Below are 15,534 nucleotides of genomic sequence, written 5' to 3' on the forward strand. Positions count from 1 at the left end.
TCCTGCCTTGAAATTTTATTGTTCTTTTGATTTTCCTAATCCATTAAAAAAGTGATCATTGCTGCAATTATCTAATTTATTACTTTATTCATTTCTAGCCACTTACCTCACCCCTGCTATCTCAACTGACAAATCAGTAATCCTCCATGTTGAACATCACTTGGAGGAATATCTGAGGGGAGCAAGGGCATTGAATGTACTCTATGTGGGGAACTTTGTTCATCGCCACGAGTAGCTTCATAGTACCACCACTGGCTGAGCTACCCAAGTCCTTAAGGACACATGTCAAACTGAGCCTGCACTAGATGGTGAAAGAATCAACATGAGAATATGAATTATTTGACGTTTCCCTCAAAAATCTAAACAATCACAGACGCTTCTGTCCATTGTAGCATTCCTACCACCCAAGTACCATGGCTGAGCTGTATAGGATACACCACAGCAACTCACTAAGGCTTTTTCTCCCAACCTCGCAAGCTCCACTATCTAGAAGGATAGAAGGCAGCTTCAAATCTCACCCTGACAAGATACATTTTGCCATTCTTTCATTGTCACTGGCTCAGTATTCTGTAATCCCTATCTAACATTGTCTCGGAGCACCATCACCACAAACACTGCAGTGGTTCAAGGAGAAGGCTCAACACCTCCACCTTGAATCAAAAAGAATGGGCAATAAATTCATCCTTGCCAACATCACTGACATGCTAAAAATAACTTGCTTTTAAATTACACCCATTTTTTGCCTGTCGGCAATTATTCTGAGAGATTCTCCTCTAGTTGGAAGGGAGCAAGTATCTCCTTTTGACCTTTCCAAATAGTTGTGGTAATTATGTTATACTGTTATTAGAGGCACTTGCATGTGTTATTAAAACCTGGAATGGTATTTAATGGAGACATGGCTAGAGAGCCAGCAAGAGCCCCACACCGCCTCCTTTGGGGAAGACCAGCCGAATTAAGTGCCAATGAGGCATTTAACTAGGCAGCAGTGGGCCTTCTCCGGAATCAAGAACCTCAGGGTGGAAATCCCAACCTCCTCCCAAAAGCTGCCGTCCAATCAGAGGCATTGCTCAGCAATGCCAGCCGGAATGTGGCTGCTGCTGGTGATGCACCTAACCAAGACCCAGGATCACTGAGGGTCAGCAGCAAAGGCAGGGTGTGGCTATCAGACCCCTTACAAAATTGGGTCCCTCAATCAGGCACTGAGTTCTTTGAATGAGGGCTCCCCCACCGGAAGCCTGCAAGCAACCCCAACAGGATTTGCTTCTCGGGTGTCCTACATGGCTAGCCCCCACCTGCTGAATACCAGCAACAGCAGGATGAGTGCTTTAGGTGAGAACTAATTTTCTCGTAGTTGTTTGGTGGTACAGAACTTGAGTATTGCTGAAAAAAGAGACATGCTATCGAAGCTTTTCACCTTGCACTCATCAGGACAACTATGCAAGAATATGAAAGGAACAGTAATTTATACTGCATGAGAAGAGAGTGCTGATTGGTTGGCAGGTGGACTCTGATTGGTAGAGGATTTGCCATAGAGAATGCAGCAGAGAACAGTTAACTGCCAAGCTTTTGTTTCAAATTCAAATCAGGCAGGTCGACTCTGATTGGTCAAGGCGTTGCCACAGGGGATACATTCTTTAACCAGTCAGAGTCGACCTGCTGGGTTTGTATTTGAAACGAAAGCTTCACAGTTAACCGTTCTCTGCTGCATTCTCCAAGGCAACGCCTCTACCAATCAGCCCAATTGCCAACTAATCAGCACTCTCTTAGCAGTTCAAATTGTTGTTCCCTTTACTGTTGGTTGATCTTGCATAGCTTTTCGTCTTGTACTCATCAGGACAGCTTCAATAATATTGCTGAAATAAAACTTAGTAATTGTCCATTTAAGGGCCTCAATTGGCAGCAGGGTGGGAAAACTGTCCAAGAGCCTTCCCGCCCTGGACTTAATTAAGACAGAGGCCAAGAAGGAAGTGGTGTTCCCATCTGCCATTTTCCAGCTCAATTAAATGCTCTGCACAAGTCATTAAATTCTGCCTCTTATAACCACAGTAAATAAGGGTTCAACATTGAACGACTTCTGTGTGTGTGTGTGTGTGTGTCTTAAGGTACACACACAAATGTAATTCAGCCCCGATGAGGCAAAATACTTGGACAAATGAAGTAAGAGCCTCAGAACACTTCACTATATTTTGTATGAAATAAGAGGAGCAAGTACCCTTTGTATGCTGAATCAATTCTGAATACTCAGACTGAACTCCATGGATATTTTATAAGCCATATACTTGAGTAGAAGTAATTTATTAACTGATATAAGTGGATTATAAAATGTACATTACTCTTCCTCTTCTGCAGGACGTAAATTGTATTGGGATACCATTCCACAGACAGCTCTCTACTAGCTTGTGGACAGTAAAATTCCTTATCAAATGAGAATTGATACAGGGTATCTGAGTTAGACCCACACTTTAACTGGATATTTGTTCCCAGGACAGTCCCCCCACTGGTTGGAGAACCAACAGAAACCCTGTGCTGCTTCCCTGGGGAGACCCGCCACAATTAAGCGCTCATTAGGCACTTAACTGGCTAGCGTCAGGCCTTCCCCAGGTCTTAGGTCCCCGGGGGTCGAAATCCAACCCTCGAGAGCTGCCAGCCAGTCGGAGGCCAACAGCTCTGCATTGCCAGCAGCGTCACCAGGAATGGTGGCTGCTGCCGATAATGCTCCCAGGGACAGCATGAGGATCAACGCTGGATTCCAGGACATAAGACCATAAGATATAGGAGCAGAAATTAGGCCATTCAGCCCATTGAGTGCGCTCTGCCATTCAAACGTGGCTGATAAGTTTCTCAACCCCATTCTCCCGCCTTCTCCCCGTAACCTTTGATCCCCGTGAGTGGGGCAGAATGGAGGTCGCAGGGAGAGGGTTGCCGGAGATGCAGGAGGGGTCAGAGGCAAGGGCAGGGGAATGGCTTTCAGCAGCCTCCCCTTGCCTGATGCTAGATCTCTCGAACAGGCAATGAGGACCTGTGAACGAGGGGACTGCCTCTTCAAGGCTGCAGACAAACCTGACGAGGTTTACTGGAAGGCATGGGAGAACCATGCAACTCCCCTTAAATCTCTGAACCATCGTTAATTTCCAGTTGGCTCAGGGTTAATTGGTGTGAGGTGGCTCATTAATGGCAACACACACAACTAATGAAGTTTTGAGGAAAACAGACACACACAAGAACTTTTTCAGATGATCACCAAGGACAGCTATAATTCTTTGGGCACTAATTCTTTGGAAACTAGAAAACCTGGTTGTGACTGGTAAAATAGAGGATAGCAGAGCAAGAGAGAGACAAAGGAGAAAATGCACCAGCAGTTTAAGAAGCAGAACAGGTATAAGATTTGAGAGCAACACCAAGATGTTGGCTGTTATCAAAGAACATGAAAGTTAATCATGAACACCAACATTGTAACAGAGGAATTGACATCCTGGTGGGCAGGATTCCCTTCTCACCTTCAGCTTAATTGGGGACATTTTTTCCTGTCCGTTGATACTCAAAAGGAGCTAGTTAAACTTGCTCTGGAGGTGCTTTTGATTTTGGCCTTAACTGTCAAATGCAATAGTCATAGAGGTCTACAGCACAGGAAAAGGCCCTTCAGCCCATCAAGCCTGCAACTTTTTCCTTTCTTTATAAAGCAAAATGCTTGAAACGCTTACCTGTGTAGGTTGAATTGCTGTGATCATTTATGAAATTGAGTCAAAAACGAATGTGGGATTGATTAAGCTCCAGAGAACAGAGAGCTAATGAAAAGGGAATAAAATTAAATCTTATTTACTAATGTTTTGTGTCTGTTTTACTGCAGAAAAGAGGGACTTGTGTGATCGTTTGAAATTTTGCATTCTTGTGTTTGTCCTGATGAATGCAAGATGAAAAGATTCAGCAACATGTCTCTGTTTTCTGCAATATTCAAGTTCTGTACTAGCAAGTGACTGTGTGTCTGTTTTATTCTTCAGGGTTTTGTCAGCCATGGCTCACTGGTCAGCCATCTTTGCTGAGGTCTCTTACCTTCCACTACTCGCATTTCCATTTGTCAAACTCTTTCAAAACAACCAGTTGATTGGGTTTGAAGTTGTTGCTACCATAATAAGTAAGTAAGAGTTGGACAGCGTCTTGATTTGTGGTACTATTGAGGATAAATGTACTGTAGGTATAATCTTTCAATTTTACCTATTTTCTAGTAAGTTGGTGTCAACACTGGTTTGAGTACTTTCCAAATCCTCCAATAAATATCCTCAGCGTGGTTGAGAATATTCTGGCTCACCATGACAAAGAATTGCTGCAGCACTTGGTGAAATACAACATAACCTCACAGGTAGCAAGCTAATCTGCATTCCCTTGTTTTACCAAATTCTCTTTAGATCTTGTCTTTGTGCTTTCTCTGTGTTGAACATACTGTCATGGAAATTGATGGGGGAGCAGGGCATTTCTAATTCAGGCATAGCATATCTGACCACAGAGTGAAGCTTCTTTCCAAGTCATCCTAATCCCCAATCCCGGAAGCACCTACTATGGCAACAGAGTGATATTCCTAAAGCAGCTATTCCCCTGGCCCCAAGAATGGGGCAGCTGTTTAATGTTAAATGCAGAGCAGTGTTTTTCTTTACACTGAGGTTGTTTCAAATTAATTTTGCTGTGTCCTTAAAGACGTCAGAAGGAAACTTTCATCCTATAACTCTAAATTAGCTTCAAACACAGGTTTGAAAAGACGCCAGGATTGTGACTTAATTCACTACAAGACCCCGTAGTAAATACAATGATCAAGTTTTCGGTTCATTGAGCATTCCTTTCACTTATAAACTCACAAGTCACTGTGCATAGTGTAATCTGTACTGTGCTGATCATCAACGGAGTCTAAAAATTCTGAAATCTGCCTGGGTCCCAGTAGAGCAAAATCTAGGCAGTTAATTCTGCCATGTATTTAATCCCAAATTTTATTAACTATTTTTGGTTATTTTAATTAATGCTAATGATTTTTCAGTTTTGATTTTTGTTGTTGTTTAATATGCACCAATCTCGTTTCTGTCCAGTTATATGCCTGGCCTCTTATGGAAACACTCTTCTCAGAGGTGCTAACGAGAGAGGAGTGGCTTAAACTATTTGATAATGTTTTCTCCAATCATCCGTCCTTCCTGCTGGTGGCAGTAGCGGCCTATTTAATTTGTTCACGAACTCCTCTGCTCCAGTGCAATATTAAAGGAGACCTTGAGGTGAGAAAAAAAGTTCAAATTGTGATTAATGTTAATTATGGAGGACAGCATTTTTCATAGTAATAAGCATGTTTATTTTTAATAGTTCATTGTTTAATTTTAAAAAAAACTGTACGTCCTTATTTTGTTTAAAAAATGTGACCCTTCAATAGAGACAGTCAGCTCTCTTTCTCTCTCTTTCTTTGTCTCTCTCTCTCTCTCGCCTGTTCTGTTTTTCACATTTAGACCCAACTGTTAATACCTTCCCTGGTTCACTGCTAACAATCACCCCTGTAACTCCACCCCAGGTCTCTCATTTTTTTTCTTTATTCTTTCATGAGATAAGGGTGTCTGTTGCCCACACATTGTTGTTGTCAACCACATTGCCATGGGTCTAAAGTCAGATGATGACAGATTTCCTTCCCTAAAGGACATTAGTGAATGAGTTGGGTTTTTACAACAATCAATGATAGCTTCATCGTTACCATTACTGAGACTAACTGAGCTGCCTTGATGGGATTTGAACCCATGTCCCCAGAGCTTTAGCCTGGGCCTCTGGATTGCTAGTCCAGTGAGATTACCATTATGCCACTAATATTGTCATTCTTATTACCATAGTAGACTCTCACTGCCCAATGTTTATCTATATGAGGGTTTAACCTAGGAGTGTGAGGATAGTATTGCTTTGTGGCCTTTTGCATATATATACCCTCAAACCCTCTGAAAGCAGAGCGAGCAAACACTTGATGAGATGGTGCCTGATATAAATGCTTTAGCTAGTTTACTTCACAGCATATAAATATACAACTGTGTATTTACTTATTTCAATTGGTATAACTTATCTTTGAATAATAGTACAAAATAATGCAGTTCGTACACTTCATTACTACATTGGGTCATATTGCCTGACTTAAAAAAGCTTCTTAACTACCTGTTTCAATTTAACCTTCACACAGGATCTTGCTGGACACACCTACCCCAGTGCTTTCAATTTAAAAAGAAAACTGCATGTGTCCCTGGGAATAATTTTATCCAACCCACTCAACAGAAATGAATATCATGGGGAGGGTTTTTCCCTGGGTGGGAGTGGTCAGGAAGCCGGCCTGCGATTGGGGCCAGACCTCGATTTCACACCGGCAGGCCAATTAAGGCCCCCCCCCACCCCGCCAAAGTGTGAAGCGCGCATGGCAGCACTCTGCACTCCCTGTGTGGGGCAGGTGGGTGAGAGTGCAAGTTTGCGCATGCGCGTGGGTGCATGCTGGAAAAGTTCCCTGAGGCATAGAGCTGCCTCAGGGAGATGATAAATTTAAAACATTAAAAATAAAGACTTTAAAAATGTTATAAAACATGCCCCCTTATTTGACTCTATCACATGAGCTGGGGCATGTTACTAATGATATGTTAAAATTTTTATTTTACTTTTTATTTGCTGTTGGAAACCTCATCCCACCCAAAGGTTGCTTGCCTGTTTCATCTGTCCGCCGACCGTAATGTTGGATGGGCAGCGAAAAATTTCTTTCTACTATAACACTAACATACAATAGCGTCAGGTGTGAAGTATGTGTCTAACCTGATCCTGAACTCTCCCTGTTCCCAACTGTCAGGTTAAGTTAAAATGCTCCCCTCTGCCTCAGCGTTCACAGCTAGAAAGGGATCAGAGATTTCCCAGTGCACTGGGTGTGAATTTTTTATTGATTGCTGAAACAGGCTGATAAATTGCTTATTATTTACAGTCTATGGGAAAACACCATCTCGGAATTTCACTACCATCTTAAATACCTTGCATCCCTTTTATTCAAAAGTGTATGAATGCACTATGCTTTAAAATCCCAACTAACTTTTTCTAAATCCTTTCTATAGGTGGATAGATAACCCCAAAAAAAGTCCCAAAACGTGATAATCACTTACCAAACAGCTTCGTCCCAGGCTACTGCCGGTGTAATTCTCACCCAAATACCAAATAGAGATGGTTAGATTTTTCTGTCACACTCTGGGAAGATACCTGTCCTGCAGCATACAGCATAGAATGGTGGGGAAATGATCTGCATGCTTCAATAGCCCAGGAGTCCTGGCTACCCAGTGCTGGACTGTTATTCTTATTTTATGTTTCTCTCTAGTTGATGTGAGATTGGAGCTTGCATCTTCAGTTTGTGTTAGTATCAACATGTGACTGAGAATTCCTGCAGTAAAAACTGAACAGCTTCAGACTTGAAAAGAAAGGAAAAAAAATAAAAAACTTGAATTTATATAGCACCTTACACCACCACAGGATGTTCCAAAGTGCTGTATAGCCAATGATGCTTTTTTTTTAAGTGTAACCACGGTTGTAATAATATAAGAAACACAGCAGCCAATTAATGCTCAGCAAGCTCCACAGACAACAATGTGATAATGACCAAATCTGTCTTTTGTGATGTTGCTTGAATGATAAATATTGGTCAGGATACTGAGACAACTCCCCAGCTCTCCTTCAAAACAGTGCTGTAGGATCTTTTATATCTACCTGAGAGGACAGACTGTTCCTCGGTTTAATGTCTCATCGGAAAGACAGCACCTCTACAGTGCAGCATTCCCTCAATACTGTACTGGGAGTATCAGCCTAGATTGTTGTGCTCAGGTCCTGGACTGGGACTTGAATCCACAGCCTTCTGACTCAGAGCTGAGTGTGCTACCCTGTGAGCCACAGCTGACCCAAGGCAAGAAGATTTTGGATCCATTGAATACTGCCTTATAGTTTTTACCACACCCATGGTGGTAGCGTTATCAGTTTGGTACCTGAATACATTTTGTAATTAAACACAATCAGTCCCATTTGCAATGATACATGTGAGATTGTTATAAGTAGGTTGAGTGGTTCTGCAGCATCTCATCCTATTATTATAAAAACATTAAAAGATAGGGTCAGTAGTGAAAAATATTTCTCCATCTCAGTCCTAAGTACCCCTTATGCTGAGATTATGTCCCCTAGTTCTAGAGTCTCCAGCCAGTGGAAGCAGCACTTCAGCATCTAACTTCTCAAGCCCTCTTAGAATATTGTATATTTCAACGAGATCGCCTTTTATCAGCGTTCCATACAAGCTGCACAGCAACTCAATCCTGCACAGACCATTTACAAGTTGCTGCGCAAAAAAATGTTGAACTTAGATTGCCAGGTGTGCTTCCCCCAAAAAATTAGAGGGTACATTGCCCCTCATTCTTCTAAATTCCATAGTGTATAGTCCCATTCTACTCTATCTCTCCTCAGAGGACAAGCCACTCATCCAGAAAGCAATCTGGTTCATAATTAAACCACACAGAATTCAGAAATAGCAGCAGCTGAAAATAAGTCCTGTATAGGGACAGAACAGCTGGGATCTGCTTGATCCCAAGAGTCCAGACCCAGCGGGTGTTCTGAGAGAGGAAAATGGAACGAGGAATTGTCCTGGGAGGTGGAACTATTTCAGTGTTGATACTGAATGCATACACTTCACCAAAAGCAGAAAGGAAGATGATCTGTATTCTCAATGTTAATGACTCTGAAGCCCTGTCATTGTGATTTTACAAAGTAATGCTCTTTCAGCCAAAAGTTCTTGTAACCCTATGTAAAATTGTTGTGTATGGCGTGTTTGGAAGTGTGAGGTGAAGGGAGGAACTAATGCGAATTTTATACATTATCTGGAAAATTCAAACAATCTTTTATCTGAAGTAGCATTTCTTCCATCACCGTAACAACCTGGACCTAAGTGCCGTGATCAAAGAAGCATACCATCTTATGGATACCACACCTGAGGATATCAACCCCAAACGCATGTTGGATGACTTTGTACCACTAACCAAAGGGCAGTATCCAATATTTAACAAATATCCAAAGTTTGTTGTTAACTACCAGACTAAAGAACGTGAGAAGATCTGGCATGAGGAGTTGGATTATTTAAAAGAAAGGTAAACACAAAAGTGATAATTAAGAGGAGTTTTGTTTTTTCGCCATTTCTTTTAGACAGTGTAACTACCGATGCGGAAGTAGACACTAGAATTGTATGTTTCCACTACAAACTTAGCATTGGTGTGAAAACAATTTCACCTTCAGGCAGACAATAAACCTGTGTAGTGTTTAGTTGTTGCTGTCTCAACTGATTCAGGGATGGCTTGAGCCTTCCTCCTCCTGAGAACTTGCTACTCCAACTCAGTTTGGGCCTTGTCTCTGCATTTGAGCTGCATTGTGCTCTAACTGCAACATCGATGCAAAGTGAAACTACCTAGCATTGATGTTACACTTGTAGTATGGATGCACCCTCAGTAGTTCATTCAAGTTAAAATCATTCAGTTTTTATATATGATGGGCATGCAAGAATACTCCATTGTTGAGTTCTCATATTTTTGCTCATTTGGAAAGATTTTTCAAATTACGAGTTACTTCATTAAATTAACCAGGAAGTAGTTTCACAGTATATAAAACTGTCACTTCTAAAACTAGCTGATGCTTAACTGGTGAACCTTTCAGATACATTGCCTGATTCATCACTGAAGTCTTTTAGCTTTTGTTTAAAAGTTCTTCCAATTTCCAAAGATGTCCCAAATGATATATTTGCTCCAGCTGTATATGCTCATGGTGGGACCTCAACATCTGTCGTGAATCTGGCATTGACTTTAGACTGCAGTCTGTTTCTCATTGCTGGTTCGTTTGATCATATTTTGGAGGCTGGGACCTGGAAAGTGTAAATCTGTGGGCCAGAAATTTCCCCCCATTGTGGTGGGAGGGGGTGGTGGGTCAGCGCGAACCCAATGCCGATCGGCACCCCCGGTCAGGGACACGTCGCCATTTAACATGGGCGGGCCAATTAAGGCCCACCCAGCGTGATGCTCTCCCGGAAGTGCTGAGCGTTCCCTGTGTGGGGGGGGGGGGATTCCCTGAGAGGTTCCCTGAGCTCTTTTGCGCAAGCGTGGGAAAGAGCGCAGAGATCTCCGAGGCACAGAAGTGCCTCAGGGAGACATGTTTCCGTGCTTAAGTTTTAAAGAAATGTTTTTAACACTTTTAAAACATGTCCCCTCATGTGACACTATCACATGAGCTGGGACATGTCAAAGAATAAATGTATATATTTTTATTAGATTTTTAAAACATTTCATGAAACCTCATCCCGCCCGTGGATGAGGTTTCATGAAAAGCGTGATGGCCACCTGGCCTCTTTGCCTGCCCCCCAACCTTAAGATTGGACGGGCAGCACATTAACTTGAATTAATTAGGTTTTAAATGGCCTTAATAGGCCTTTGACGGTTCGGCGGGTGAACCGAAAATCTAAATGACACAGTGACATTGGGACACCCACCCAGCGTCACTACGCGTCATTTTACGTGTCGACGAGCAGGCCCCAACCCCACTCACCGTGGGAAAATTCTTCCCATGGAGTATGCTAGGCAAAGACTTTTAGTTAGTTAACGAGATCACCCACATAGAAACAGCAAGAGACCATTCAACCCCAACCTGCTCTATCACTGTTAGATCATGGCTGATCAGAATCTCAACTCTATTTACCAGCCTTGGTTCCATATCCCTTCATACCCTGGCCTATCAAAAATCTATCACTCAATTTTGTAATTTTCAGATAACCCCTCCCAGGCTCAACAGCTTTTTGTGGGGTGAGTGTTCCAGATTTTCAAAACCCTTTATGTGATAAAGTGCTTCCTGACGTCACCCCTGAAAGGCCTCTCTAATTTTGAGGTTATGTCCCTTGTTCTCTACACTCCTATCCTCTGATTGTAATGGCCTAAATTCAGGCTCTCGGGTACATCAGGGTTCCATATACCAGAGTTAAGGACCAAGTTAAGAAGACAGGTAGCCCAGACCAGGCTTGTATTTCCTTGATTATAGGTGATTAAGCAGCAATTCTAATTGGTGCTTAAGATGATGAAAAGACTGCTGCACAGGATGGAGAAAAAATCTGATTCCTTTGGTGGGCGAGTCCAGAACAATAAGGGAGCTTAAAATTAGAGCTAGGTCATTCAGGGGTGATATCAGGAAGCACTTTTTCACTCAAAGAGTAATGGAAATCTGCACAACTGTCCCCCAAGAAGCTGTCGAGACTGGGGATGAATTGAAAATTTCAGAATTGAGATTGATGGATTTTTGTTGGGTAAGGGTATTAAGGTTCAAAACCAAAGTGGGTAAATTGAATTAAAATATATATCAGCTTTGATCTAACTGAATCATGGAACATTCTCAAGGGTCTTAGGGACGTCCTCCTATTCCTGTGCATATTGACAAGATCTCATTTTTGGGACAATCACTTGGTAATCGGTAGCTCTGCTAAAGGTCGGGCAAAAACACTGGCCTAGCTGACTCATTTATTTTTGCTCTCTGTTTGTGGTCTGTTCAGGCAGTTGGCACATGGGCTGCAAGCTGAAAGTGTTAAGAGGCAGGCTGAGAATGCAGCCTGGTACCGGCAACAACAGTTACTGCAGGAAGCTGAGGAGCAGAGGAGAAAGATCCTGCTTGAAGAGGAACAAAAACTTGTAGAACAGAGAGTAAGGTAATCTGCACTTGTGTTCTCAGTTTGGAATAGCTTATGCTATTGTAAATACAGCCATTATATGGAATTGTAACCTATCTCCAGTGTGTTTTATATTTGGTCTGTCGCATATCTACCTATCAGAAGCTCTCAACATACAATTATATATATTATATTGCACATTGCTGTTATTCAGCTGCTATCACAAGGGCTGTTGCATCCCAAACTGCGATGGCTAGCTTTAGATGTACTGCAGTCAAGCTCCCATATGCTGATCAGATTTTTTCTCTAGATAACTTCTCTTAATTACTTCTTATGTCCCCATGAATTTGGCATGGCAAGAAAAAGCATCAGAAACAGTTGAGCTGTTTTATGTTTTGTATTCTTACTTGCATTGGACACACTTTGCTTTACATCCTTCTCTTTCCACTCTCTGAAGCAATAACTTATGTTGGGAATGGCTTTACCAGTGAAGCAGCCTGTTGACTAAATGGGCATTCTTCCTTTGAGAGCCTAGAATGAGAGTGTGAGATTATTTGATCGTGAGGTATTGCAGCTGATCGGATACGTGAGCCCATCAAAATTAGGCTGACAATTCAAGCAGCACTGAGGGATTGCTTTCATATGCTACAGTTGCATCAATTCAGTGACGAAATTCTGTTCCCTCAGGAATTGATGCTCTTTCACAATGTTAAGTTAATGAATTCATCAAAGCTGGGTAATCATTTGCTTTCTTGTACTCTGTTAAATTAACTTCAAGAAAATAAGTAAAAAGAAAGAATTTCAGTCTTTCACAGCCTTGTAAGGTCCCAATATGCTTTACAGCCAGTCAAGTACCTTTGGATTGTGATGTAGGAATTGTGTTGGCCAATTTGTACACAGCAAGGTCTCTCGGACATTAAAGAGGTAATGACCAAATAATGATAAAGAGCTATATGTTGATTAGGACTTCAGCAAGAACTCCCTAGTTCCTCTTCGAGTATTGGCATAGAAGCTTTTACATGCAACTGAGAAAGCAGAAAGCTTTAACCTCTCAGCTGAAGGACAGCACCTCCACCAGTGTAGCACTCTCTCATTACTGCGCTGGGAGCGTCAGCCTGGAATTTGTGCTCAAGTCCCTAGAGTGGGGCTTGAACCCACAACCTTCTGACTCAGAGGGAGGAGTGCAACCCACTGAGCCATGGCTGTCACTTGAGTCAGCCATAAGTCTATTGACGTTACTAATACCACATCGTTCCACATTTGTTCCTTGATAAAAGTAAATGGACAAATTATTATTGAATGGCAAGTAATCCAAATGTACATTTTGAATGTAATTCTAAACATTAATTTCCTGAAAAGTATAGGAGCTTAGCCAGTCTATTTAATATTGCATTCTTTCCCTTGAAGGCTTGCCGCTATGAAGCGTGAATTGAAGGTAAAAGAACTTCAGGTCTTGGATGCAGCACACAAGCGCTTCCTGAAACATCAGCAGGAACAACAAAAATCTGAATTAAGGCGGCTTGATGATGAGATTGATAGGAAGGTCTGTGTGATTGAAGTTTACTTTTTGTTCTTATCAGTTAACGTTAATTTGTGTGAGAAACTTGACTCAGCATATTTTGTTGGTCTGTCTTTAAAGCTTTAGTTTCCAACATTATGCTATTCACTCCATTTTCCGACTTTTAACTTTCCGCATATTCCCTGGGTAGGTTGCCGTCTTGTTGCCAGGTCTTAGCCACTCTATAACTAGCTATGAAAAGGTATATGAGCAACCCAAGCACTCCTGCTGTTATCTTTTTTTGAGCTGAACGCAAGAGTAAAGATTAGTTGACTTAGCTGTTCAAAGTCTGCACACAATGGATCAACTCACTTTGGTTTTACTATCAGAATGCAGCTACAAAACTAGTTACAATTTTTTTACGAACTGTTGCAAATATTAAAATTTTCATCCTTGTTTTCAAATCCCTCCCTGGCCTCGCCCTCCCTATCTCTGTAACCTCTTGCACCCCACAACCCTCCAAGATATCCTCTAAATGTGGCTTCTTGATCATCTCTGATTTTTATTGCTCTGCCATTAGTAATTGTGCCTTCAGCTGCCAAGACTCTAAACTCTGGAATTCCCTCCCTAAACCTGCTGCCTCTTTACCTCTTTCCTCCTTTACAGCACTCCTAAAAAGCTACCTTTTTGACCAAGCTTTTGGTCACCTGCCCTAATATCTCCTTATGTGGATCAGTTGCCACATTTTATTTTATACTGTGCTTGAGACACCTTGAGACGTTTTATTACATTAAAGCACTCTACAAATTCAAGCTGTTGTGGTCCCACTTAGTCTTTCCCTTTGTAAACATGATGTTAAACAGTGATATCCTGCATAGAGAAATAGTTTGTTGCAATGTTACATATATAATACTTTCCTAATTTACCTTGAATTGTGCACTTTGTATCATTTTCTGCCCATACCATTCATCAATCTACCTAAGAGGGCTATTTATTAACCTGCTTCCAGTTGGTTGGTAATAGCAATCTGGGCTGACGTTTCCCTCTCCTCCCTGTGGAGGATGATTGTGGAGAGTATCAGCTCTGCTGATAACATGGCTGAAGTCAGAAACACTTGACTTCAGGCTTGATCCTCCAATCCTCACCTCCACCTCCACCTTTGCTCTCCACCGAAATCATTGTTGTTTCATGTGTGTTGGTGCTCATGTGTTTTATTGAAGTACAAAATGTGGTCTCTCTTTTTGGTTTTAAGGTTGCTCTCCGAAGCAAGGAAACAGCTGCCTTAATTCAGGACATTGAAGTCAGAAATATGGAACTGGACATGCAAAAAAAAATATTTGAGCAAGTATGCAATATTCATATCTACCATGTTCACTATAATGTATGTCTGAAATATGAGCACAGCAAAGAAGCTAAATGTTAGTCCATCATTATTGAATTTTTTTAAGGTTAGTTGGTAAAAAGCTTAATGGCCGTCTCTGGTTGCCTCCAACCGAATAAATGTATTTTTAAAATGTTTGCTCAATTCAGCCCTTAATTGCAGGCTTGTTAGCTGATGTGTCTGTATGTACTGTAGACTTTGTTTATTCTTGAAGCATGTCTCACTTTACAAAGAAAATGCCAAGAAATGTATGCATTCTTACAATCTAAAACACTTCAATGATATTTTGGTTATTTGAGAGATTGACTATGTTCTATGTACCATATGGTGTGTACGCATCCTCGCATCCTATGGTTCAGCTATCTCTGGTTTCAATAACCGAACTAAAACATAAAATTGTGCAGATTATTAAAATAATTCCATGCTACTGTAACAAAAATACAATTGCAGCAACTTGCCAAGGATCAGGAGACTGTGATGCGGGGTGTGAAAGGACACTTGGATACCAATTGGATCAAGGCAGATGTTGAAGAACAGAAGTTTAAGAGGGTACTGGAGATGGACCAAGATCCAAATGTTGAGGATTATAAGGTACATTGTATGCAGTTCCCTGTAATAATGGTTGTTTGCTATTGCTGTTCAGGCTCCCTCCCAATTTTATTATTTCAACCTTACAGCAAATGCTGTAATTAGACGCACATCTCACATGATCGGAAGCTGCACCTTTGTGCATCCTGTGTATCTTTCAATAGGATGCTGTGCACTGGAGCCTGCCCACCATATACACCTGCCCTGAGCAATAGGTAGAAAAATACCGTGTGGCAATCGCAGTTTACCTAAGATAATGACATTTATAGATACAGTATTATGCAAAAGAATACACAACGATCAGCTTAAGTTACATGCTACAAAGTATCTCCAGAACTAGTAATTGTATGGGTTGTAAGAGTCAGTAAA

At 41.5% G+C, this 15,534-nt stretch overlaps 1 protein-coding gene across 5 annotated transcripts in view; it reads left to right on the forward strand.

Moving 5' to 3' along the window:
- tbc1d31 (TBC1 domain family, member 31) overlaps positions 1–15,534 on the forward strand; it is a 167,337-nt gene that overhangs the window by 141,592 nt on the left and 10,211 nt on the right. For all 5 annotated transcript variants that reach the window (XM_041189551.1, XM_041189547.1, XM_041189548.1 and 2 more), the window contains 8 exons: positions 3,999–4,132; positions 4,224–4,357; positions 5,073–5,252; positions 8,920–9,152; positions 11,585–11,737; positions 13,106–13,241; positions 14,449–14,541; positions 15,028–15,168. In XM_041189551.1, the coding sequence (XP_041045485.1) occupies positions 3,999–4,132; positions 4,224–4,357; positions 5,073–5,252; positions 8,920–9,152; positions 11,585–11,737; positions 13,106–13,241; positions 14,449–14,541; positions 15,028–15,168 (1,204 nt within the window). The remainder of the gene's footprint in view (positions 1–3,998; positions 4,133–4,223; positions 4,358–5,072; positions 5,253–8,919; positions 9,153–11,584; positions 11,738–13,105; positions 13,242–14,448; positions 14,542–15,027; positions 15,169–15,534) is intronic.

This window comes from Carcharodon carcharias, chromosome 6 (assembly GCF_017639515.1).
Source record: "Carcharodon carcharias isolate sCarCar2 chromosome 6, sCarCar2.pri, whole genome shotgun sequence".
NCBI lineage: Eukaryota > Metazoa > Chordata > Chondrichthyes > Lamniformes > Lamnidae > Carcharodon > Carcharodon carcharias.